The 25503-nt window shown below is 38.9% G+C and overlaps 1 protein-coding gene across 1 annotated transcript in view; it reads left to right on the top strand.

Annotated features, from left to right (window-relative positions):
- The first annotated feature begins 1077 nt into the window (after positions 1-1077).
- Positions 1078-25503, top strand: part of vipr2 (vasoactive intestinal peptide receptor 2) — a 107128-nt gene continuing 82702 nt past the window's right edge. The window contains exon 1 of the mRNA XM_033650148.2: positions 1078-1375. Within this exon, the coding sequence (XP_033506039.1) occupies positions 1325-1375 (51 nt within the window). The 5' untranslated portion in view covers positions 1078-1324. The remainder of the gene's footprint in view (positions 1376-25503) is intronic.

Here is a 25503-nt window from a genome sequence, read left to right as displayed (position 1 = left end):
CAGTAAAATGTGATTGTAGAGCACCTCTCACACATGAAATGCAGCCCAAAGTACTTCATGTCAAATTGTATACACACATTTTAAACATTCAGACCAATTAGTCAAATTAAAAGGAGGCAAACACAAACATTAATATGCAATAAAACAGAGCAGAAATATATGAACAGAATTACCCAAAAACTTAAGATTCAATGAAACAAGGCCACAGATGCAGGGCAGCATTAAATGTTAAAGTTCCCAAAAGGTTAGTTCCCAAAAGGTTAGTTCCCAGCCTTTTTGGTGTATGACAATAACAGATGATGCCGTTAGTGTGGATATGAGTTATATAAGCAAGAGTCATTTCCCCTCTCGGATTATTTTATTTGAATTATGCTTCGAAGTATAAGGAGGTAAACCCTTCCAGTGTGTCACAAGAAAACAAAACAAAAAAAAAAACAGAAAAAGGAACATTATTTTGTGCAACAGTAAAGGTGTCCAGATCCCCAGGTTGAGAACCACTGACATAAGGCAGTGGTTCTCAGCTGACAGTTGTAATTGTGTGTCGGGATGGGGATGGGGATGCTAAACCATTCAGGGCTTTGTAAGATGGTAATTAAATTAAAAAATCTATTCTAAAAGAGACAGGAAGCCAAACAGACTCCAACTTCCAATAACAATTTCTACAACAAAGGTGAACAAAGAGAGATAAATATAGATTAATGTTGACCTACATACAGCCAAGTGTTTGTGTACATTTTAAAAGTAACAATAGTGCAAAGGAATAAATATTGAATGGGTAGTAAAGTAGATTACTTTATGAACATGAAGCGCACGGTTGTGTACAGGATATGCTTGAAAACATGTCTATATATTGTACAATAAGTAAAACTTTGGCAGCTGCATTTTGTTTAAGTGGAAATATTATACTCCTTGAAGTAAAAAAGTAATTATAAATTTGTTATAAATAGAATTCTAGATTGATTTTATCTTACGGTGAGCCTTAATGAATGTTTTATTTTGAAATGCAGCACCGGAAGTCTCCGTGTTTTTCCTTGTGAATTGACAGTTTAAGGCAGCTGCGGGTCTCTGACTGTCTGCTCATTCAGCTCAGTGAAGGTGACCAGTGTGGATACTCAGCATCACCGGCTTCTCCTCATTTTTATGCGTTTTTTTCCTCCTCATTAGGCTAATGGATGTAAAACAATATTCAGATCCTGTTAACGGGATGAAAAAGTCTAAAGTGGAGTTTAAATGAAGTCCGGACTCCTGTTGTTTTTATCTCTCACCTGCGTTCCTCCTGTCAGGAGACTGACTGACTGGCTTCTACTTTACTTGAGGAGTGAAGATGAAAAGTTTGCTCTTTGTCACCTTGTGTCTCTCGACGTGTCCCCTCATGGTGAGTCTATTTTTAAACACAATTCACAGCGATGTTGTGAGTGAAAGGGTGAGTCAGAGGAACAAAATGATACTTCAGTCATGTTTTTTTTTCCAGCATTAAAAGATGTTAATTTACACCTTAATGACAATGCGCCAACATGTGAATGTGCAAGGTGGAAACAACTAGGTTATAGAAAGTTATACTAATGGTGAAGTACTGTATCACCATATTCTAATTATGTGAGTGGAGTTGTCCTTGGTTATGGTAATTTGTTCTCTGCTGTCCTAGTGTTAGTATTCCTACAGTAGCTATAATAAGAATGTGGATGGTATTAAGACTAAGCCCTGTGATTATGATGATTAATTATAGTGCTGCATCTAATTATGGTGACAATAATTAACACATTTTGTAAGTATTTTTTTAAGGAAAAATGCACAAAATTTTGGTTTCTATCTGAATATTTGCTGTTGCTTAGTCTTATATTAAATTTTTCTCCCGTTGGGATTGTTGGTTAGACAAAGCAAATTTTCTTAATACCTCAGACTGCATTGTTTTCTTTCTTTTTTTAACAGTTGTCTGACATTTTTGACTTCACGATAGATCACATTAATAGAAATAATAAGCTTTAGTCCACAGATATTAATTTGCTGTCATACAAAATCACCAAATGTTCAAGCGGCGGCAAGCAATAAATATTTGGGCATTTTTGCTTAAAAATGGCTTCAATGATAAATTTATTACAAGCAGTGCAAGCAATTTATGACAATCAATCATGGACTAATTGTTTCAGCTCTAATCAGCAGAAAGGTGATGTGTGATTATGTTGAGTTTATTATTAGTTAGTACCTGAGAAGTAATCAGTCACAGACCTGTGGCCATTTGTATCAAAATCCTGCTGACTTGATTATCAGTTTGAAATTTAACCAGTGTTTCAATTGTCGATTAGTTGCTTTCACATTAAAAGCCAAACATTCCCCAATTCCGGCTTCTCAAATGTAAGGTTGTGTTGAAACACTGCAAACATCCCCTTGGACTTTGAAAACTATTACATTCTGACATCCTATATACAAAATGATTCAGATATTAACTGAGAAAATAATTATCAGATTAAGAGATAATGAAAGTATTTGTTTCTGTGGAGAATAAACATTGGGGTTGCTGAAGTTGCCCTCATTAAGGTAATTTGTGGGAAATCATCTCTCACTGTTGGTTGTTCTTGTGTAGCCGTCCTCCAGCTATTATCCCACTGCCCTTTTCCAGTGTTGATCAACCTAGCAGGATAAACAGTGCTCTCTTCCCATAAGCCTCCTCTGACTAAAAGCAGACTGGGCTGTCAAACCATTCACGTCACCCAAAACAAATGTGAGGGTTTAATTATCTAACTGATGAACACTGCCACCTCAAAGTACACAAAACCCCTTTCATGTAAACAGACTTTTTTTTTTAACCAATCTCTCTTCTCTCTTGCTCAGTTATATTCTGGAAGGGATTCAATGTCGCTCTTGCTCAAGGGCACTTCAGGAGGACGGATAGATAGCCTGCTCATATCAAAGAGCATTGGTTCAGTTTGGCTGTAACTTGAATGCATTGGTTTCCTTTTAGGAATGTTTTATCCCAATTCACATGCCCCCACAATAAATGACTGAATAAAGTCAGTGGAGTGTGGTGTGGATGTTTGACACACAAACAAAAATCTTCCATTTTAAGCAAAGAACAAATGCTGAATCTATTTAATTAAAATTCAGAGAGTTCCAGTTACTAAAATTTCCTCCCAGCTAAGGCCCAAACCTCATGATGGTAAATTACACCCTACAGCCTATCTTGTCGTCTATTAAAGAAAATCAACAACACATATTTCCATATCATTTTAACAACACTAGTTGTCAATTTTCAAAGTAGGATACTTTTAGCATACAGATGCATTGAACTACTTGAAGCAAAAAGATATTTTTTACTATTAAATATAGTGTTCCTAGCACATTGAACTGAAGACAAGACAGAATCTTCCGAATAAAGTAAATTAAAAAAGTGCCTGTTTTCGGAAAAAAGCGTGATTTGAGCAGGCCATTTTCTCTTTATTTACATTTTTTTCCACTTCTTTTCCTCGTGAGAGAAATAGACCTGTGACTGCTCTGCCTCTAGTTTGAATATTGGCTTGAATGGAGTTAGTGTCATTCTCATGCACACGTGTAGGTGCTCACTGGTATAGTACTTAGTTTTAATAATGTTCATAGTGGAGAAAACTACAGCCGTACGTTGTACCAAACATGGTTAAGGAGTGTTGTGCTACTTTGATTAGATCAGGGAAACTGTCTCAGACACAGTCTGCGGCCAGAAACTAGCAGGGTCAGGTACTTCATGCTCCAAACTAGACTTGGGTGGTATCATAATATTATGGTATGCCAGGGTATTTAGATATCCCTATGGTATGGTTTTCAATACCCTCAAAAATATAGATGCTCATCTTTCTATTAACCCCATATGGAGAGGCTGTATTGCAGCCCGTTCTCATTCCCAGGTTGTCAAATAACACCACTTGGACACTTAATTTGTCATCAGACATTGACGCAAAAAGGCACCCTTTGCAGTAGCATGAGATGCTGCCGGGCAGCATAAGTTAATAATGTCGCTCGACAGTATGAGTTTGAAATGCCACCGTAACAATGTGATATAACAAGCTGAGAAATCCCTATATGGCGGGCGGGAGGGGAGGTGGATGGGTCCAACAACCCCTAGACTTTCACCCAGTTTTTTCTAAACCTAACCATGCGCTTTTGTTGTACATGGAAATAAACTTCAATTCAAAGTATTTTGAAAAGGACTGTATGCATGTAATGAGAAGAGACTGTACATTTTCTTTGAAAACAGAGGTGTATTTTGAAAAGACTCATTGCATGTAACAGGTGTAATCAGATATGGTGTCCCAGATCGGCAACAACAGGATACCTTGCGCCTCATATGTAGACATGAAAGTCCACTTACCAAACAGCAATATCTGACATGGGAGAGACTGTGTTGTGTATTGAGGATGTACTGTAATGTTTGAGGTTAGTCTCTACTCGTCAAACAGGCAGCTGAGCTGAGAGAGATGGCAAACGTGAGTGGTGGAGATAATGTCACAGGGCTAATAAAAAGCTGGCTGGCAACAGTAAAGAGAGGCCGTGGGGAAAACAGCATATTTTCAAATTAAACTAACTGAACTGGGGGTGTGTGGGTGTTAGCTAGCTGTGCAAACAAGTACCATTGTGAACCGTAAACCCTGGTTGCTTTGCACTTTGTTTGTGCCATAAATTGAGCCCTCATTTTCCCAGGACATTGTACCCAGTGGTGTATTGCATAGTGAATGTAAGGCTTATAGGGAACCAACTTACACACTGATGGTATCATTACTCTATATTGTGTAATCAACATTTGCTTTATAATCATAGGTTAAAGCAAAAAAAGTGTCTGTTTCCACTGCAGGAAACTGAATTTCCAAAACATTCACTATATCACAATACATGTGTGGTAGATATGGAAGTATTTGGGAGTCTCACAGTGTCATTTTGATTCTTTATGTCTTGAGTTTGATTCAGAATTGACTCTTGATTCAAAATCAATTCTCGATTCAATAAATAAAAAAGAGGCCCTGTTTATGAAGCGCTCTCACTCCATTGCACTGTGTGCAAAAGTTTTCACTTATGTTTTTGTTCACACTTGCATTATGAACACACTTGCATTATGAAATCTCACTGGCAATTAAGCTCGCTGGTCTCAATGGTTGATTTTCTGGCTGAAAAAATAAAGCAGAGAAGGTGTGTGGAAGTACGCCGCTTTTTTATTTGGAAAAATTAACTACAAAAATTGGCACATGTGACAGTCCCTCATGTATACAAGAATATTTAGATAAGAGATCTTGATGAAGACAAAAAATTAGTCTATTTGTTAGAAGCTGCAAATCAACCCCTGTGCTGCAGTCCTTTTCTTTTCCCCTGATGATTCTGGTGGTATCTGAGGGAAGATGTTGTCTGTTATGTTATGTGATGTCACGTCTCAAGCAGTTGAGACGCCCTTGTAGAGGTGGAGGTGCAGTGGGCCGTGGCATGTTTACTGGTGCATGAGTTTGATGTTCCACCTTTGTCTCTGTGTGATGACATACCAGCTATTCAAAATGTTAACCTTGGTCTTGCAAAGAAAACTGTGAAGTTCAATACATTTTTCTTTCTATGCCTGTGGCATGTTATAAAATCACATATAGCCTACTATGAAAGAAGATTAGATCCATACCCATCTCTGTATGCTGAAACCTTTTTTTTGTTTTTGACTTGAACTTTTATTAATTTTCTCAACAAACAGAACATCAAGATAGTATACTTAACTTACATATCTGCAAGGGTACTAAAAAAGAAATGGAAAGAAAAAAATACAAAGGGGTAATGATTACAGAGGGTTTATGTGTGTCTTAGCAAGTTGTGTCAGGTTAAACTAGACAAAACAGACAGAAATATTGGTCCATTCATGTTGGTTCTGCAGTCCGTCTCAAGATTCTTGGAAAAGTAGGTATTTACAAATAGTATCCAGTATAGCCTTCCACAATTGTTGCTCCTCATATTGAAATTTAAGAAAGGTTAGAAGCTGCTCCCTCCATGGAGATCATCTCCAGAAATGACTGAAGTTCCTCTTTCAGCTGGGCTGCGTCCTTCCAATTTGTTGCTTTTAGCTGTCATGCATCCAGTTTCTACAATTTCTGTATTGTGTTTTGACCAGTTTCCATTAACATAATAAATCAAAAGACACAATGCTAGGTCACAGTGAACAGTGAAGCCAATATTTTTTCCAAGGGATTGTGTAACATTTTCCCAGAAGGTTTTAATCTAAGTCTGTACCATATGATAAAAAGTACCTTTATCTTGTGTGCAGTGCCAACAAAGATCAGAGTCATGAACTCCCATCCTGTGCAGTCGAACAGGGATGAAATAAGTTCTGTGAACAAAATTATAATGTATCATTTTGTTCTTTACTAGTTTGTGAAATGTTTTCCAGACATGATCCCACAGTCTCCAGGGATATACACCGATCAGCCAAAACATTAAAACCACTGACTGGTGGAGTGAATAACATTGATCATTTTGTTACTGTGCAGTGCTCTTCTGAGGAACCATACCTGCCATTCAAGCTCCAAATTTCCCAGATCCCAATCCAATCAAACATCCATTGAGCATGACGGTACTTTACATTACAACCCACATGACTCAAAGGATCTGTCAACAACGCCTTGGTGCCAGACAACACAGGACAGCCCCAGAGGTCCTGTCTTCATGCCTCAACAGGTCAGAGGCTCCACTGTAGATTGGACTTGGCTCTGACCTGTCAAGGCCAAGACAAAGGACCTCTGGGGTTCCGGCTTTTCCTACAGATGCTTGATCAGATTGGGATCTGGGGAATATGAAAGCTAGGTCGATGTCTTGAGCTCTTTGTCATGCTCCTTGGGCCATTTAGACTTAGAAGACCTTTAATGTCCCCAGGGGGCAATTTTGTGTGCAGCACAATACATAAAACACATACATCTACTTTGTAGATACAATGACACACATCTACAGAGATGTATGTGTTTTATGTATTGTGCATTTTTGCAGTGTGTCATGGTGCATTGCATGGCTGGGGGCCTACTACCATTGGGGGATGCCATTGTCATGAAGGGGGGGTGCTTGGTCTATAATGATGTTTAGATGGGTGAAATTCATAAAGAGGCATCCACATGCATGCCAGGACCAAAGGTTTCCCTGCAGAACATTGCACTGTAATAAAATGATCGATATTATTTCCTTCACCTGTCGGTGGTATTAATGTTTTGGCTGATCGGTGTACTCAGGCCAGTTTTTCAATTTCTCTGAACCGCATTCCAATTTTCTACTGATGATTTGTTCACCAGTTTGTATAATTTTGATGTCTTTCTGTCTGACCATTGATTTTAGTTAAGTCTCAGTTTCGGTCATCTTGGATATGGTTACAGCTTACCCTTTATGCTGAAACATTTTCTCATACATAAGGGAAGTGATGAAACAGTGAATGGATTTGTCAGCTGATAAAAAATGTATTTACAATTTTGATGAATTTGAAGATTATGATGGTAGTTTTTTACTTTTAGTCGCATTTTGTGGGCCAAATTATTAAAAGATGAACAAAACAAGCATTATATAAACTATTAAAGAAATAGTATTAGCTGCAGCCCTAAATGAGAGATAATTTTGAGAGTTCATACGATTTATATGTGACTGGAGTTATTTATAAAAAAGAGCATGAAAGCTTTACTTAAACAATCCTTAACACCTCTTAATATACATTTACTGTACAATGTACAAGAGGGAGGCTCAACAACATACTGTGGTTGATAGAGACAGATGGACAGAAACATATGCCATGTAGTAACTGAGAAAACGAAGAAGCAAAGAAGCTTGTGCACTCGCTGTGCTACTTAACATGCCCCCGTTTATGTTCCAGTTTGTGCATGTTTTTAGCGACCTCAGTGCACCACAGGACAACCGGGACTCAGGTGTGAACAACAGTGGCCACAGAGGTATATTAAGCTCATCTGTCTGAACGTGGGCTGCAGGGGATCCAACTCGACACAGTGGATTGTAAACTCTGAACAAATGAGTACACGGCTGAAGCAGGGGAGGGTTCATGTTGAAAACTTTGACGCTGCCAAAGTTCTGACTCCAGGTCATCTGTGTGGATTTTATCTGATATTATTTGGCAGAACAAATGGTCCCACACACCTACTAAAAATGTGTTTCCATTCTGCAGAGAAGAAAAGAAATCCTGTCTTTATTTGTTTGTTTTTCATAAATTGTGTGCTTTTGAAGTACTGAATCACCACAGAGACGCACTAACAGTAATGAAATGCAATACAGAGAAATAATACTTTATATTTCATGATGATGCAACATTGTACATTTATAAAAGTAAACTGACACACTTCTAGAATTTTTTTAGGAGCCACAAATAATAAGCATGATATAGCACAGTAACATTATCATACGCAACACTGGTCAACATACAAACATGACAAACTAAAATTTAAGTGATAAATTGCATGAAAGCTTTGGTCTAAAGGAGGTGATGTGTCACATTTATTGGTTTGTCTAAAAAAGGAAAAAACAACACATTCTCACTCTAACCTCGTCATATACTGACGTTTGATCATGGACTTTACACATCCACATACAATGTGCAAGGTACCCTGGGTGTGTTGGTTGCTGACATCCTGGGACACCGTATGAAATTCTGCCTGTCACATGCATTGTCTTCTTTCAAAATACACTTCCATTTTCACAGGAAATTTAACAGTTACATACAGTCTCTTTCAAAATAAACGCACTACATTGGTACAACACAGCGAATTGACTTTTTTTCTTCAACAACAAACACACATGGTTGGGTTTAGGCAAAAAGAACACGTGGTTAGGTTGAGGAAAGAATCTCGAGTGAAAGTCTGTGTTTGCTGGGCCCATCCACCACCCCTCCCGCTCGCTCCACTCGGACTTTCGCCACCTTAACTTTCGTCCTTGTCCCACTGCATTTCCCCCTGATGCCTCTAAATTATAACGGCAACCAGACTTTTTTCATTGGTTTCTGACGCCACAAGTCACTGCCCAAGCACCGGATTTCAAGGACTTCGAAAAATACAACCAAAGTTCAACTGTGTCATGAGCATGAGCAGTAATAGCCACCAAATTCTGTATCAGCCTTAGATATATTAATACCATGGCTGCTTTATGTCAGTAAAAGTCTGGTTTATTTTCCATATAGATTTTGACAGGCTTATAGGTATGCATTGTTTAACTGGCTCTTGAAACCTGGCACCTCTTAGTCTAGTCATTTAGTGGGCCTGATTGGACCCTTTGGCAGGCTGGTTCTGGCCCATTGAAGTTTGGCACTTAAAGGTTCAGTATGTAAGATTCAGTGTGTGTGTGTATGTGCCTGCTGTCCCCCTCTTTTATTTGCTGATTGCCCTGTGCTATTAGCTGTCACCTCACTGTATACTAATTGGATATTTTCCAGACAAAAATCTGGTAACAAGTACAAGAGATTTATTCTAGTTTCTGTCTAAGACGCAAGATTAAATGGCACACAGTGTGTAATGGGGGGAACGGTCAGATTGTTCTCCAGCTGGCGTTGGAAATATCTCATTCCCGAGGTTGAACAGTGATGGAGAGGTCAAAATATTCAAATCAGAGCAGCAAAAGAGTAATGACAATAACCATCTGTTCAGTCTGTCTGTGAGATGTCTTGGTCCAGGATATGCAGTCGGATAATATGCAGCCTTTGCTTCCTACAGAGAACAACAGAGCCAATATTTGCATGACCACAAGAGGACATTTGTCAGCTGAATAGCGGGACCAAAGTAAAAATATTAAAATTAGAGAGGGAAGCATCTTAAGCTCTCATATTCACTAAAATGGCATGCTTAAAAAGATGTAGATCTCTCTACCCAGTGGAGTTGGTCATTACCATATTGGCCTGGGTTTGAAAGTTTAAAAGCAGTCTTTAATAAAAAGAAGTATCTGCATTGGGGAAATTAAATTTATGTGACTGACGGCAAGTCGTGCAGCACTTCACTTTAAACTATATGTGGTGATTTAACCCCTCTGAATTCAGATGAATTAATTGATCAGGAGCATTTAAAGCTGAAACTCGAACTGGGTGTCTTTTAGATCTTCATGAATAATCACAGACAGACAGAAACTAGAGGAGAACACGTGTCTTGTGTTGTGATATTATAGGGAACAGGTTGTTACTATTGTTTCACCTTTTCAATAATAGTGAAAATTCCTTTACTTCCAGCATAATTAGCCTGCTGTACATACATCTGTCATTCAGACTGCTTCCTTTGTGGTTGACAGGGGATATTGGTAGCGGCTGATATTGGCCTTAAAATGAAATATCAGAATGGGCCAACATGCTGATTATATTGGCACATCACCGGTATTGGCCAAAATCATCTTTAAATTGAACTATTAGAATCAGCCAGCTTGTTGTTTCTTATTTTGCACAATGAGTGAATATTACATACATTAAAAAGCATTGTATTTCATGTCGCCATCTGCTGGTGGGCCATCACTATAAGATTATGCATGCATAATATGATGTTAATTCCACTACAGAAGAGACTTAATGATCTGTAAAATTAGCAAGTGAAAAAACTGAATATATCGATATCGGTATCGGTTATAGGCAAATAAGTTGTATTGGCATATCGGATATCGGCAAAAATCCAATATCATGCATCCCTATTGGTTGATGTTTACCACATGGTCTTGTTTATTATTTTATTCATGCTTAGATTGCATATTTAATATTCGAAAGTCTTCTGGTTTGTCCACTTGGTAGTGTAGTCCACAGTACTCTAGTGAAAGCTCTCACACCAGCCTGGATGAACAGAGCAGAAGAACCAGACTCAGTTTGTTTGTGATGTGAAAGCAAAATGGACCAATGTGATAGTAAACATGAAATTTAAGCATAGATCAACCTGCATTTGTGTTAGGAAAGCAATCTTATGAGAGATGTAGCCTATATATTCATACAAGATCATCTGGTAATCTTGGCAACATATGAGTAAGGATTTTCTGTGATCAATCAGAAAAGTTAAACCAGAGGTGTGTTGAGTGATGACATCGCCAGTACTGGCAATGAGTGAGTTACCTGTCAGTCCATTTGACTTAATGTTTACAGCTCTTGGTTTGTATCCAATAAGAAAGTGTGAAAAACAAGCTGGACCAGAACTACAAGGCAGCATTGAGAAACTGTCTCCATGGTCCGGACTAACTGAACTACAGATGAAAGAGACAGCAAAATCCATTGTCATTTTGTTGAATAAGGTGTTTTGTCCAAGCCACAGCATCTGTTGTATGCATCTTCTGAGGTATTAACTCATAATTGTGTATTTTTGTTACCTGCCAAGGGACTCAGAATGTGAACTAGCGTTGCGCTAACTTCGGCACATTTACACTGTTTTTACTGTTGTTCATTAATGTGCATTGTCCCTTTTAAATAAATTAAAAAAAAAAAAAAAAGAAAGAAAAGGAGCACCCACATGGGGAAGAGGGCTGATAGAGATAAGAGCAGGTACTTCTACCTCCAGAGGGATCAACAGGAAGCTTCGGCATCCACAAAACCTACACCGCACCCACACTATTATGCTCACAGTGCAGTCAGGCAATAATTCATCCAATTAGTTGCTTATTAACGGAATTCCACCCTTTTATTTTAACATCGCCTCTCAACAACAAGGCATCAAAGCATGCGCAAAAGGGATTGAACCCACATACACCTTCTCTAAAAGGAAACAGCAAAAAAGGGAAAAACCTCTAAAGCGGGACTGAAATACTGCTTCAAGCCTACATTGCTCCAAACAGACAGAAGTTTTAAATAACCCTTTGAAGTTTTATTACCATAACATGTCCCTAAAAGCTTCAAAGGCGTTTAGATATTCATAACAAAACTGATGCTCAAATGTCATCCATCTTCTCTTGTGCCAACATATCGCGCTCTGTAGAATAGGTTGGTAGTGACTGATATGAATTGAAACCACAAAGATGGAACCGTCAAAGCACGAGGCTGGTATTATTGCACGGGATACATTTTTGGATACATTTACATTTTGTGCAAGGCAACGTAGTTACACAAATGAGGCACAATACAAAGTGAGCCTGAAGCCGTGAGTTGCACCTTAATTAATGGTGCCAGGGAATAATTGTGGTGCTTGTTGGTGTTTTGAGACCCACAGTGTGCTCACATGTGGGACAGCAACTGCAGCAGCTTTCTCTCTCTTATGGAAATGTATTGATTTATTACTGTTAGGCTGTGTGGGGAGGCAGGCTTTTGTAGTCAGTTTACTGCTTTACATGTTTTCACTTCACTGGAAAGATGACAGCATTTTTTTTCTCCGGTGGATTGACACAGTTCTCTACCACCTTTGGTGTGGGGAAACTCTTTTAACTGTTGCACAGTGGTGGTAAATATAAATCTGCTCATCTATGGCAATTATACAGTGAAAGTGTGCAGTCACAACTTTAATAAGGTTAACATTTTGAGTGCAACTTTTAAATGTGTGAAATATGTATACAGATGTGGTAAAAAAAATAGTTTATCAGTGACAAAGCCCTCAAGATGCTGTATTAATTGTGATGAAAGCAGGAGGAGGAAGTAAAGTGACATTATTAACAAAACATCAGACTTTAACAAAGGTGACCACTGTTAATTTTTTGTTCCCAGCATCCCATGTGTTCATTATGGTGATGATGATGGTGCTTATTTTGACCCAAACCATGATTTTTCCTTAAACCTAACCAAACCATTGTCATGCCCAAAACAAACCCTAATCTTATTGTTATAAAACAACATCCTTTAACAGTGATGTGTAACAGTTTTGGAATGGTACAGACAAGTGATCTGAGCAGCAAGCACATCTATGTATCGATGTAATGAGCATGAACAAACAATGTATTGGACTTCTTGGCACATTTTTTTTTTTTTTTAACTTTGGACAGAATCATGGTTGCCGTTTCCTCCTGTTCTTGGTCCTTTTTAAGCTAATCACGTCCTGTCTGGAAAGAAAGCAAATAATTTTGTCTTCTTAAAGGAAAACCTTTCCTTAGATATGCTCACAGCTACACTATTTATTGGTCACTTAGGGCCTGAAGAACTCTACAGCAAAGACACACATCCCTGACCAATTATCCTGTTGTTATGGCTGCAGTGTCAGCAAAATATTTTCTAATCAGGAGACACTTTGCAGCATTAGTCTCCATATTTGTCATTACAATCAACACCTGTACAATGCACATTGACATTAAATTGAATATAAGTTGCATCAAGCAATTTAGCATTAAGCATTAAGAGCATTAAGCTTTGCTCAGGTTGTTGGTAAAAACATATCATTTGGTCAAATTTAGTGATGTTTGATAACTTTTAGACAGGGATTTTAGAATTGTGGTAGTAAGGGGTAAGGGTTTATTTCAGTTTTGAACTCTGATAATGTTAAAAGAAAAAAATAGAGATAATCTTGTGATAGAATAACTTCAGCCACAATACAGTGATCTGTGACTTAAAGCATGGGGGGCATTGGCCCCTTTCCCTACTTCCTGCCCTTGCTTAGATCCCAGCAATCTTCAAACTCAACCTTTATTTTTTATTAAACTACACAACTGTTAAGTTTTGTGATTGCATGTTGCATGGCTGCGACTATATTGTCTTGAAAAAAGAAATGTCCACAGACAGACGGACAGATGTATAAACACCTGACAAAATACTCAGAACAGCTTCTATGGCAGTTCCTGCTGTAATAGGTCCACATTTTGACATGATCTCACACACACACACACACACACACACACACACACACACACGGACCCATGAAGTGAAAACAATACCAGCTGTTGCAACACTGTTGTATAAAACTAAAATTACCACCATGCGGTTGTATGCCTCTCCAAACCAGTCAAGTTGTAGTTGTAGTTTACGTCCATGTCTGTCCAGACTTATATGTAGTCGTGACAATGCTTTAATATAGATGTTGCTGCAAAGAAGCTACAAATTCTAAAACATGGATGCTTCCTACACATCTTCAACCTGGCAGTCTATACAATCAGCAGAGTTTCAAGATTAGTGTCACCAATTCACTATCTGACCAAATGTCTTTCCTTCTGTTCCTGAGATATGGCATTGAATAATGTCCAGAAAGGTGCTTTTGTAGAACATTATGATGTCACAGTTAAGCTGACCTTTGACCTTTTTGATATAAAATGTCATCACTTCATCATTATATTTTAGTAGACATTTGTGTGAAATTTTGGCGTATGAATTCTTGAGTCATGGCCCAACACATGTTTTGTAAGGTCACAGCAACCTTTGACCTTTGATCACCGAAATCTGATCAGTTCATTGTTAAGTCCAAGTGGACGTTTGTGCCAAATTTAAAGAAATTCCTCAAGGCCTTCTCAAGATTCATTCATTGCATTCACAAGAATGGGACGGATAGACAAACAGTTGGATGGACAATTTGAAAACATGAAGTCTCCAGCACGGCTGTTGATGGCACATATGCATAAAAACATAGATGTGTGACATCATGTATATTTGAAGGTTGTCTCCTATTGTAGTCAGGCTTTCTGCTGACATGGAGCTAAAGACAACCACCAGGGCTGAGTGCACTTACACTATCTTTCACATCAATAATTTAGTGTACATCTGAACCAAGCTGGTTTGTGGTATTATGACATTTAGATGGCTTTCCTGACAACTGGTCACCCAGCAGTATTTGCATTCTCATTAAGTCGTAACATGACACACTGACACCAGCAGTTTTTCATTGATATAACCAGTGGTGTAGTGGTTCCTGATGACGTGGGTGTACTTCTGCATAGGTTACCAAGGAGGAAGTGGGTATACTCTCCAATATATTCCAGTGGCATTTTGTCTGATAGGTTGGTATACTATAAACAGTCAGAAAAAGAGGTGGGTATACCCCACATACCTGCGTATACTGGTTATAACTTATTTTATATATTAATTGAGTTATTTATGGGTTCTTTTAAACATCTGGTCAGTCAGAGGACTCATATTAGCCTTCTTTTTTGTTTATCAAAGGTTAATGTCTCTGGCAAACCTTTCACTAATAATATATATCTAATGTACTCAATAAAACTGATACCTTGTTTTTTTAAATTAAGTTTCATCTCAGTTGAAGTAAACCTACAGTGACTAAAGTTTCAGTCTAAATAAATCAATCAAGGCGATGTTTCATATAATAAATCAAATAAAATAAGTCTTAAAGAAGAAAAGAGCCACTATTTGGTCAACAGACCTTCAAAGTTGTCCTTACTGCATTTATTTTTAATGTTTGAGAGAGTAGGAGTGTTTATATTTCAAAGGGGGGATATTTTGGAAAGCTTTCTGTTGCCTTTGTATTTAGGCCACAGAAAGCAGCGAGGCATGACCCGTCACGATTAAGCATAGTGCTGTGTTTCCTCATGTGCAGTTACCAACAGTTACTTTTGTGCCGTGAGCATGAACATTAACACAATGAGACAAAAAAGCTTGCTTTCATTATATGCAGCTGCAACAGAGCAGGATATAATAGAGGCACTAAAAACATTAACAGCTCTCTTTGGTGTCATATGTTCTACTTCTCATAATCTGGTTTGAATATAGGTTTATTCCAATGGGGATAAAAGCATCAGCTAAAAAGACCTAAATGGGATTAACACTGCTCTGGTGTTACTGGATCTTTTCGTCAGCAAATCCCATGATAAGACCAAAACTAACAACGTGTTAGTCTGTGTCACTAAGCTCTAAGCCCAATCATGCTCACTGATAACGTTAAATCTGTGCACAAACATTCAGTTCTGGTTCAGTAATTTCCTAAAACAGCTGGTCGCTGTAGTTTTTATCAAACATTACTCAAACAGGAGGAAATAATACAATTGTTGTATCGGCTGATATGAACTTATTGCAGATGTATCTGTATCAGTATGTACAGGAACTTCGGCACATGGGAAGGTGAACTCTGTCATTAAAATCAGGTTGTTCTCATGCAGTGTTTGTACATATAGCGACAAAGAGTAATGCATAACAATTCATACATAACCCACATAATCATGAGCTAGTAATTTGTCTGTAACCCACTTAATTGGGAAGACATGACTAATGCACTGATGAGAGTAAAGAAGGAAGTGGTATACAGACTGAAAGTCCGTGTAACGAAGCAGGTTGGGGTGGTGGATGGGTCAAACAACATAGGACTTTTCCCTGGGAGATCGATATTCAGAACCGTGGGAAAACAAGTCAACTTTGAGTTACTTTAAGGTACATTATCACAATGTTTCTCCTCCTAAAATTAACCCACATAACTTAACTTGCCTAACCCAAAAGACACCCAACCATGTATCCTCTCCTTAACCTATCCTATGTTACTTTACTTGTATAAACGTAACCTACATAACTTTTCGTTAAGTATGTAACTTTACATCAACTAGGTAATGTCATTTATGGGGCAATGGGGCAATTTGTCAGATAGCTGTTGTATGAAGATACATTGTGAAAACTGCTTATTCTCTGTAAAAGAAAACACAGATGTATGTCAACTGTGTTTAATTTAATGTTTACTGGTAATAAAGATAAGCATAATTTGATAAACTGGGCCTTTGAGGTGAAGCCTGACTGTACTTTAGCTCTGGTGGAACTCACTGAACCAGTTAAAACCACAGATGATCTGCTAGCTGCATGACACTGGTGAAGGCAGTGTCAATGCTACATGGCGCTGCCAGGGTAAAATAATGTGGCAAATCAACTCCGACTGGCCTTGTCAAAATTTGGATCAACATCGGGCAAGAGAACTGCAAGATGGAGTCTAGGCTTAACAAAGCAGATTTGGAAACAGTAACACACAGGTAGCAGAAGATGTTTAGCCAGCCAATGGCAGGTTTATAGCCAAAGTCTATATCCGGTGAGTCAGACACAAATGTAAGAAAAAACTGTTGCTGAAATGTGAAGAGAAATGGTTCAAAAAAGTTCTGTCAGTGTCTTAAATAAGGACATATATGCATGTAAAACAGAAGTTTGGCCGTGCACCATATGTAACATCCTCTCTATCTAAAAGCTAAGATCTTTAGTTGCACAGCTGAGAGCTGGTATTATTCATCTGGTCATTAAGGTTGGACGATAGAACAATACTCAGGATGAAAACAGAATATGTGAGTTTTGTGATTTGAGTGAAGTGGAAAGTGGGTCCAATTTTCTTTTATATTGTACAAACTATGATGACTTAAGAGAGATAATGTTCGATAAAAAGTCTTGTCTAAACCCTGACATTTTCTGGTGCTCAGATGACCAAAAGCCACAATGGTGGTTTAATTTTGATGTGTGAAAGATTGCCAATTTTGTTGCCAAAGCCTGGAAGAAAAGGCAAGAAAATGTGTTTAATTGGTATTTCTTTTTATCTCTTTTGTTCAGTTTTACATGACAAATGGCTTTGTGAGTGATTCACGAATTTGGTCTTCCAAAATGATCTGATTATGTATGTTCCTTTTGTAGCTTTGTTCTATTTACCAAGGCAAAACCTACCTGGTAATAAACCGATTTCTGATTCAGATTAAGAAATACTGAAGAATGCTAACATTTGGTGTTAAAACACCACATTGTTTGCTACACTTTTGTAGTTTATTCAGTATTATTATAGTAAAGGGAAGTTTAGGGGGGTATGCTCTGCTCTGATGCACCGTGAGGATTGAATTCACTCGGTGACTGTCAAACCCTGGAGCAGATGGCGGGGCCGGGGTGAAGCCATGCCTCAGGGCCATCTTTGAGGTCAGCAGCCATATTTGTGGGTCCTCATGGAGTTTTGTTTTATTACCGTGACTTACATTTGGGGCAACTGTGGCATTAAGGTCAGAATAGCAGGTGGTTGTTATCCAAAGGACCAGCTGAAGAAATGAATGAGCAGCAGTCTTACCTTCCCACTGCTGCTATACCATCCCTGCAGGGAGCCCCTGAGCAAGGTAGTGATGCTTAAACAGTGCCCAGTCTAAATCGTTCAGTGGGAAAAGATGAAGTTCAAGATAAGACTTTTCTTTCAGCACATGCTAAAATTACCATGTCAGTCAGACCTTAACACAGTTAATTTATGATGTGAGCAACCAAAGCTTGTTGGAAGAAGTGGAGCTTCATGTTGCTCTGAGTCGCGCCTGCAGTGAGATTATTGCGATAAAAGAAATCAGGAAACCACATTTTCCAGCATTTGTGTTATCTGATACAAGCTTTTCTTCTCACACACATTCACATGCGGCTCTGGTAAGGACACTCCTTTATGGGAAATCTTTGCTTTGGGGATCTGTTTCGCGAATACAATCACATATTTGTTGATGTCTGATACCACATTTACACTGGAGGCTGTTTGCGATAATAATGCGATTCATTTCCCCAATAAACAACATTCCCAAGGATTTATGACAGGATTTTTTTCATCGTAATATCATGTGTGATATGGCATTGTGATGAGTCATCCATTTTAGCTGAAAGAAGTTTCTAAACACAGAGGCAATTCAACATGCTTTACATAAGATGTAACAATGCATTGAATCAACATTTAAATAATGTAATTTCAGGCGGGGTTGAATTGGCGACACCTGTGGTTACTGGAGCATCACACAGCAGCTCAGTAACAGGAAGAAAATGTTGGCATTATACGTCTCTGCAAACCACGAATATGTTACATGGACATGTTTCATTCATATCATATCAATGAATAAACTGACTTTTATCATTTGGAGGTGGAGGGGATGGTGTTTCACCCAGGTGAGACACCTGCCAAGCTGCAGATCAGGATCAATCAATCAATCAATCAATCAATTTTATTTATAAAGCCCAATATCACAAATCACAATTTGCCTCACAGGGCTTTACAGCATGATTTTTGACAACACTTCCCAGCATTTCCAACAATGTTTGTGGCATCAAACCTTGCAGCATTTCCTAGCAGCGTTTGAGCCACCAAACCTATACGTGTTTTTTTCTTCAACCTGTACCTGCTTCTCTAGCTACTTTTGTGACACCAAATGGGGGTGTTTTAAGCCAAAATGTGATCTTTTCTTAGCCATAACCAAGTTATTTTGTGCTTAAGCCTAAACACATTCACCACAGCATTTTTAAAGCTTCACTGTATCTACTACAAAATAATGTACCATATCTGGTTGCTAAAATGTACAATATGAACATATTTCTTGGCGATTGGGGTGCACATGTGCTGCTTATCAAAGTTAGTAACACAGTCACATTGTGGAGCTTGTCACATGCAGTTATTTACAAATTAATTGAATGGCTGTTAATGAAAAAATACAGATCATAGTGTCAAAACTGGATTAACCTGCCTGATCTTACCTTCACTTGTGAGCTAGACCCCCAAATTATGGAAGCCAAGTGAGAAGAAAACCCTGGTGGTCCTTGTTCTAAGACTGATCTCTCTCTGTATTCATGTCTTAAAAATGGATGAAAAAACAGTCTTTGTCCAGATAATCCTTAAAAAGGTTCCTTTTTATCCATGGAAGTGGTAGGAAAAAAAGTTTTGCTCATTGGGAAAAAAGTTTTGCCAGGATCTCCAGATTTTTCCCCCTTTGAAAACAGGTTACATAAATAAATAACTTGTTCTGGCAGGTGATTTTCAAAAAATATATATTTTTATGTATATATTTTTTAAAATCAGGATAATTTTTCCCGAGTGCTTGTTGTTGCAACACTCATTTCGGCCACAGGAGGCTTAAATGCACCATGAAAATCCTATTTTGATTTTTTTTTATCTCACTCCTCTCAGGGCTTCTGTACAAAACCCAGCTTCCAAAATAAATAAATAAATCAAGTCTGCAAAATTAACTGTCAGAGCAGTAACATCACCATAAAATAAATGCATATTTACCCTCTTCCTCTCTTGTTCTCTGACTGCAAAAGAGATCAGTTGGTGCTAAACTAAAACAACAGCACTGCAAGTAAATTAAGATATATCTTGGTAATATTGTTTACATTAAGAACTAGAAGGGCAGTCAGACAGTGCAGACCTCCTCCAAGGCCAAATGCTCTTTCTGGCAATGTTAATAAAAATGAAAAATTATTTGTGTAACCCCCGTGATTCAGATTTGGTCCAAAATCTAAGTGGCTCTTCCTGGGCCTGTGCAACGCCCTTCCACCAAATTTCATGAGAACTGGCCAGTAGTTTTTCTGTAATCCTGCTGAAAAACAAACAAACAAAACAAGCAGAAAACCTTGGTGCAGGACATAATCCTACAGAAACCACAGACTGATAATCTCACTGAAATCATCACCCGCTGGTCTGAAATATAAATCTGATGTGTTGGAGGTCAAACACGATGGGCGATAGATTCGTTGTTAAATGTTTTCTCTCCAGTGACGAGCCATGTGACGCCACAGGCTTTAAACTTGACTCACGGGTCTTTGCTTTCACCAGTCTTCCACGCAAGCTCCTCGTTCCCATCCTCCCTGACATCATCATCACTGACCGTGTACCATCTACTGAGAAAAATGTCTCAAAAATGAGGCTGAGATACAAACTGACGGTCAGGCATGAAATCTTGTCATTGAAAAGGATTGAACATTTGCTGCCAATTTGCAGCCAGCAGCCAGTGGGCTAATGACTATCTGCTCATATGAGTCATTTTCTAAAACGCTGACAGGAAGCATATTTTTCTCCTCAGTTCAGACTTGGTGGTTAACATAACCTCAATGTGATGAGAACTAGAGACAAATTTGGTGAGGAAAGGTTGCATCGATATCGTACTGAAATCAAAATCTGGTTGGTTGAATGCTCATAATCAGCTGATGAAGTTGGAAAAGAGAGGGGTGTGTGGGGTTCAAGAATGAAGCAGAGCAAAGTAAAACAAACCATGATGTTGGATGATACTGAGAAGACATGTCGGTTAAGAACAGTCTTGATAGCAACGTCTTTAGTGCTTGCCATTGTTGTTTTTACTCCTCATTGGTTTCGGCACAATGCTTGAAAACAGCGTGAGGGTACAGTCGCACATAAGTGAATGCCTAATATGATGGACATGGAACACTAGCTGGCTGGCTAATGTTAGCTAGCTTGCTATTAAATACAGCAAAATATGATGTTATTGGTACATTTTCCATTTTCTTCAGTCCGTGCCTGTCTTCTTACTCACTGCAGCCAGGCAGCATCTCTCATGTGGGCCAGTTGGTATCTGTCATGACCTATATCAGCTCATTTAAAAACAATCAGTGTCTCCTCCGCACATACTTTTTTTGCTGTTGGCTGAGGCTGCGACTTCACCAGCCAAAGTTCACCAAAGTTGAACCCCACGTGATGTGAGGATGCAACTTTGCTTTGCATATAGAAAGCTTATGTTTTATTTATGCCATTACTTGCAAAGAGAATGAGAGGTGAATGTTCGCCAATATTAATTTTATTCACATGTGACGGTGCTCTGTCAACGGTATTATTTTGTGTTCACACCAGGCATGAATAAAACAATTTGCACGAGTGAATTACATGTAAAGTCAATGTAAAGATGCGATTAGACGTGAATTCCTGCTGGGCAGTGACAATTTATTCCTCATTTCACAGCATGCAGTTCACACTTAGTGAGGCAGCCTAGATGCTTGTTTGGCATTAAGACAGGAATTGGACAAACCATTATTAACTTTTCTTCTATAACTCTTAAAAAGCTCTGTCCCAACTCCCTACTACATGCTAACTGTATAAAGTATGAACTTACTGTTTTTGTGGTTAGAATACAATAACTCAATGGGCTGACAGTAAATGTGCCGAGCATTTGGTATCAACGAGATAAATGCACTGTGGTTTTACAAGTAGGAAGTTGAGACTTCCAACTTTTCAAACATCACTGGCAGGTATCTGGTGAGTGTTTGCTGCTGCTTCTTCGAACTTTCTCATACTTGTTTTTGTCTGGACTGCTGATAGTACACATAAAGTTTATGTCATATACGCGACCACAGAGATTTCGCAGGCCTATCGCCCGGACCCTGTAATATCTAATCCAGTGAACAGTGAACTCAGGGCAACACAATCATCCCCCAAAGCTCATTTGGTGGCCACCAGCAGCCACTGGTGCGCATCACTGCTGAGCGAAGACACAGCAGAAAAACACAGGAGGAAAGAAGCAGATAGGACGGATTCATTAGCATTTCGAAAGCACAGACACTAACTGAAGGGAGACCCTCATAAATATGCTCCTACGATAATTTATTTATTTATACAGAACATTTAACACAGCGTGAATTGTGTGCTGTGTTTTTGTAAGACTTTAGAAACACATCTGTAGCTTACAAAACAGTTTCATTCTTGACTGTCTGAAATTGGATGCATTTCTTTGTCTTCTTTAGTAAATTAAGAGCTAAAAACCATGAGCTACAGCTTTAAGGTGTAAGCTCTATAATAGGAAAAGTCAGGGATTATTAAAGCAAACACAAATTTCTCATCAATATTTTGCTCACATCAGTGTTTCTCTACAGTCTGAGGTAATGTCACACACACTGGAGATGACTCTACGGCACAGCAGCCTGCCGTAACATTACTGGTGTATGTTTGAATATTTTAAGCCATACTAGCGGCACGGCTCAAGGGGTGGCAATGTTGCTCTGTTGGCTGTTCCATCACTTTGGTCCAGACTGAAATATTTCAACAGCAGCCATGTCTCTGAGAAATCACATTTGCAGGTTCCTGGTTAGAACCCAGGGAGGGGGAGCATGTTCTGTTTGCATGTTCTCCCTGTATTGGCATGTGTTTTGTCCGGGTGCTCCAGCTTCCTCCCACAGTCCAAAGACACGCAGGTTAATTGGTGACCGCAAATGTTGGGCCGTTTTGCTGGCAAGCTGCGAGCGTTTAGGCACAGAGCCAGATTAGCGAGTTGATCTGAGGTGCCCAATTTTCCGCCTCGTAAGGTAGTCATATTGGTGGAACCCTTTTAGTTTAAACAGACCGAGGCGGCCTTCTGCAACGGGAGGGGCTGTTGATGACTTGTGGGAGGAGTTGTTGATGACACCGCACGTGCAACCGACTGGCGGTGGATAAACAGGAAACAGCTGATAGCAGGAATTAGCGAGCAGCTAGTAGCAAGAGGGAAATGCAAACCTGACAGACACTGTAAAGATGAGCAACTGGGGAGACAAAGCATTGCGCGCCCTCCTTGTCCTTGCAAATGAAGAAGTCATTAACTGTCAAATGACGGGGACGGTGAAGAACGGGACAATTTATGAGAAAATCGTAGAAGGACTGACCAGCCGCGGCTTCCCTCCACGTCACTGTTTACGTCACATGCTGAGCCACACGTTTTGTTACTTGCTCATGCCCCCCATTGCCCCGAAAAAGGCGCATTCTGTATAAACAAAAGTAGGTAGGCAGCATTTTGCCGCACTCCCCGATTTTGTTTTTATACTACCAATGCTGAAAAAAGACTGATTGGGCTTTCCTGCAAATTTGCACAATTCCTATCTAAAACGGGCTTAACTTGGCCATAGGTGTGAATGTGAGCGTGAATGGTTGTCTGTCTCTATGTGTTAGCCCTGTGATAGTCTCACGACCTGTCCAGGGTGTACTCTGCCTCCTGCCCATTATCAGCTGGAATAGGCTCCAGCCCCCCAGCAACCCCCAACAGGATAGTTATGGAAAAATGAATGTAGTTGCTAAACTGCTGTCTTAATTACACTGTTGTGGCAACATATTCGCTGTCTGAATTATGTTCAGAGACAACGTTTCTTTCAAGTAACAAAACACTACATACATACACAGCATAGGCTTTGGAAGGCACAAGCAAAGGCACAGTGGTCAAGGTTGGGGAAAGACTGTGATTTGGTGACATTTTATTTATTGTTTATTAACATAATAAAGACTTTTGTCTTAGGTTTAAGCATCAAATACAATTTGGTTAAGGTCAGGGACAGATGGTGATTTCGGTTGAATGTAAAAAAATAATGCTGTAGTCACTACAACTGAATACAGTATTACAGAATTGCCTATTTTTGCAGAAGACAACTGAAATATATTTTTAATAAACATTTGTCTGATATGTTCAGTTTTGGACTTACGACCAGGTATGTTAATTAATAATACTACCTCATTATTTTGATAGAAAACTTAAATTGCATGGTAGCATTACGTTACCCTCAAAATATTGCTACTGTTTTTAAATCAGTTTAATTTAGACGTTATTTCTGCGAGACAGGGCTGCTTAACAGATAATTAAGCAGTTGCCATGACATATTATGCAGACGTTCATGGTTTTCAGAGGATTAATCCATCTGACTTTGGTGATCCCCTGACAGTTCCTCTTGCACCATGAGGTTCACATTTTTGTTTTTATTAGTAGAAATTTTCTTAAACTATTAGATGGATTGCCATGAAATTATGTACAGACATTCAGAGTTTCCAGAGGATGAACCCTAATGACTCGTCCCCTGGCTTTTATCATAGAGCAGCCAGTAGGTACACTTTTTTGGGTATGATTAAAATGTCTGACAGACATTTCATGTCCCCCCCAGGGTAATTTTTAATAACGTCATTGAGACTTTAACTTTTCCTCCTCTGCCACTATAAGGTCAACATTTTAATTGTTTGTTGGCAACACACTAGCAAAACTATCGACATTCCTCTCAGCATCTACTGTACTTTGTGTTTAGTTATAATTAGAAAATGCTGGCATGCTAAAACACCACACTAGGATGATCAACATTGTAGACTTTCCTTGATAAACATCATTGTGTTGAAGTTTCCATTATATGAATGTTACTATGTTGATGTTAGCACTTAGCTCAAAGGACCAGCATTGTACAGCCTCAGAATCTCTTCAGGGCAACATACACAAAGGTCACCAGAATCCATTGAGTATAAGTGGTGGGTTTTATAACTCACACATGCTGAAAGTGACATAAAAATCTACCCAAATGTCACTGAGAAGTTCACTTTCCCTCCAGAGGATGTTTTCGACATTTATCTAACACAGAACTTCTGGAACATGAAACACTACAATTGGCTGTGCAGCCATCCAGGGTTGTGATAAATATGTCATATACACACACACACACACGCACGGCTCTCAGACAGGTGTGGAAACAAGGACTGTAAAATGTCTTTGACTTTAAACACCAGAGGGGAAGAACAGCGGGGAGTAAAAAGACAAGAGATGGGTGGAATGGAAAAGAAATTAGAGTTGGTAGAAGCCACTAAAAGCAGCATCTGACACAGATTGATTTTCTCTCGCGTGTGGAAGAGAAACACACTGTTTTCATCCAGCTGTCAAATAAATCTTCATCCACATTCGCTTGTAAATAAATGTCAGTTTGGCCGGTGGCTGTAATACACCAGCGATTCAGCCTGGAGTATATCCAGTTTGTTACAGTTTTTCCTTCAACTGAACTTGCTGTGAAAGAGAGCGCTCTGGTAAAAAAGAATTGATGCATTTTACAGTTTATGGTTTGTCTGGAAGTCAATAGGAGACGAATTAAGTAGTCAGTATGAGTAGAAAGAGACGTCATGCTGAGAAACTTAAACTTCCTCAGATCAGAAGCTATGAAAGCACCGCCTGCACTGCTAAACAGGTGTGGAAGTGCACTGCAGACACACC

The sequence above is a fragment of the Epinephelus lanceolatus genome, chromosome 12 (assembly GCF_041903045.1).
Source record: "Epinephelus lanceolatus isolate andai-2023 chromosome 12, ASM4190304v1, whole genome shotgun sequence".
In the NCBI taxonomy this organism is placed as follows: Eukaryota; Metazoa; Chordata; class Actinopteri; order Perciformes; family Serranidae; genus Epinephelus; species Epinephelus lanceolatus.
The sequence above is the reverse complement of the archived record's forward strand: the minus strand, read 5'-3'. Positions and strand labels throughout refer to the sequence as shown.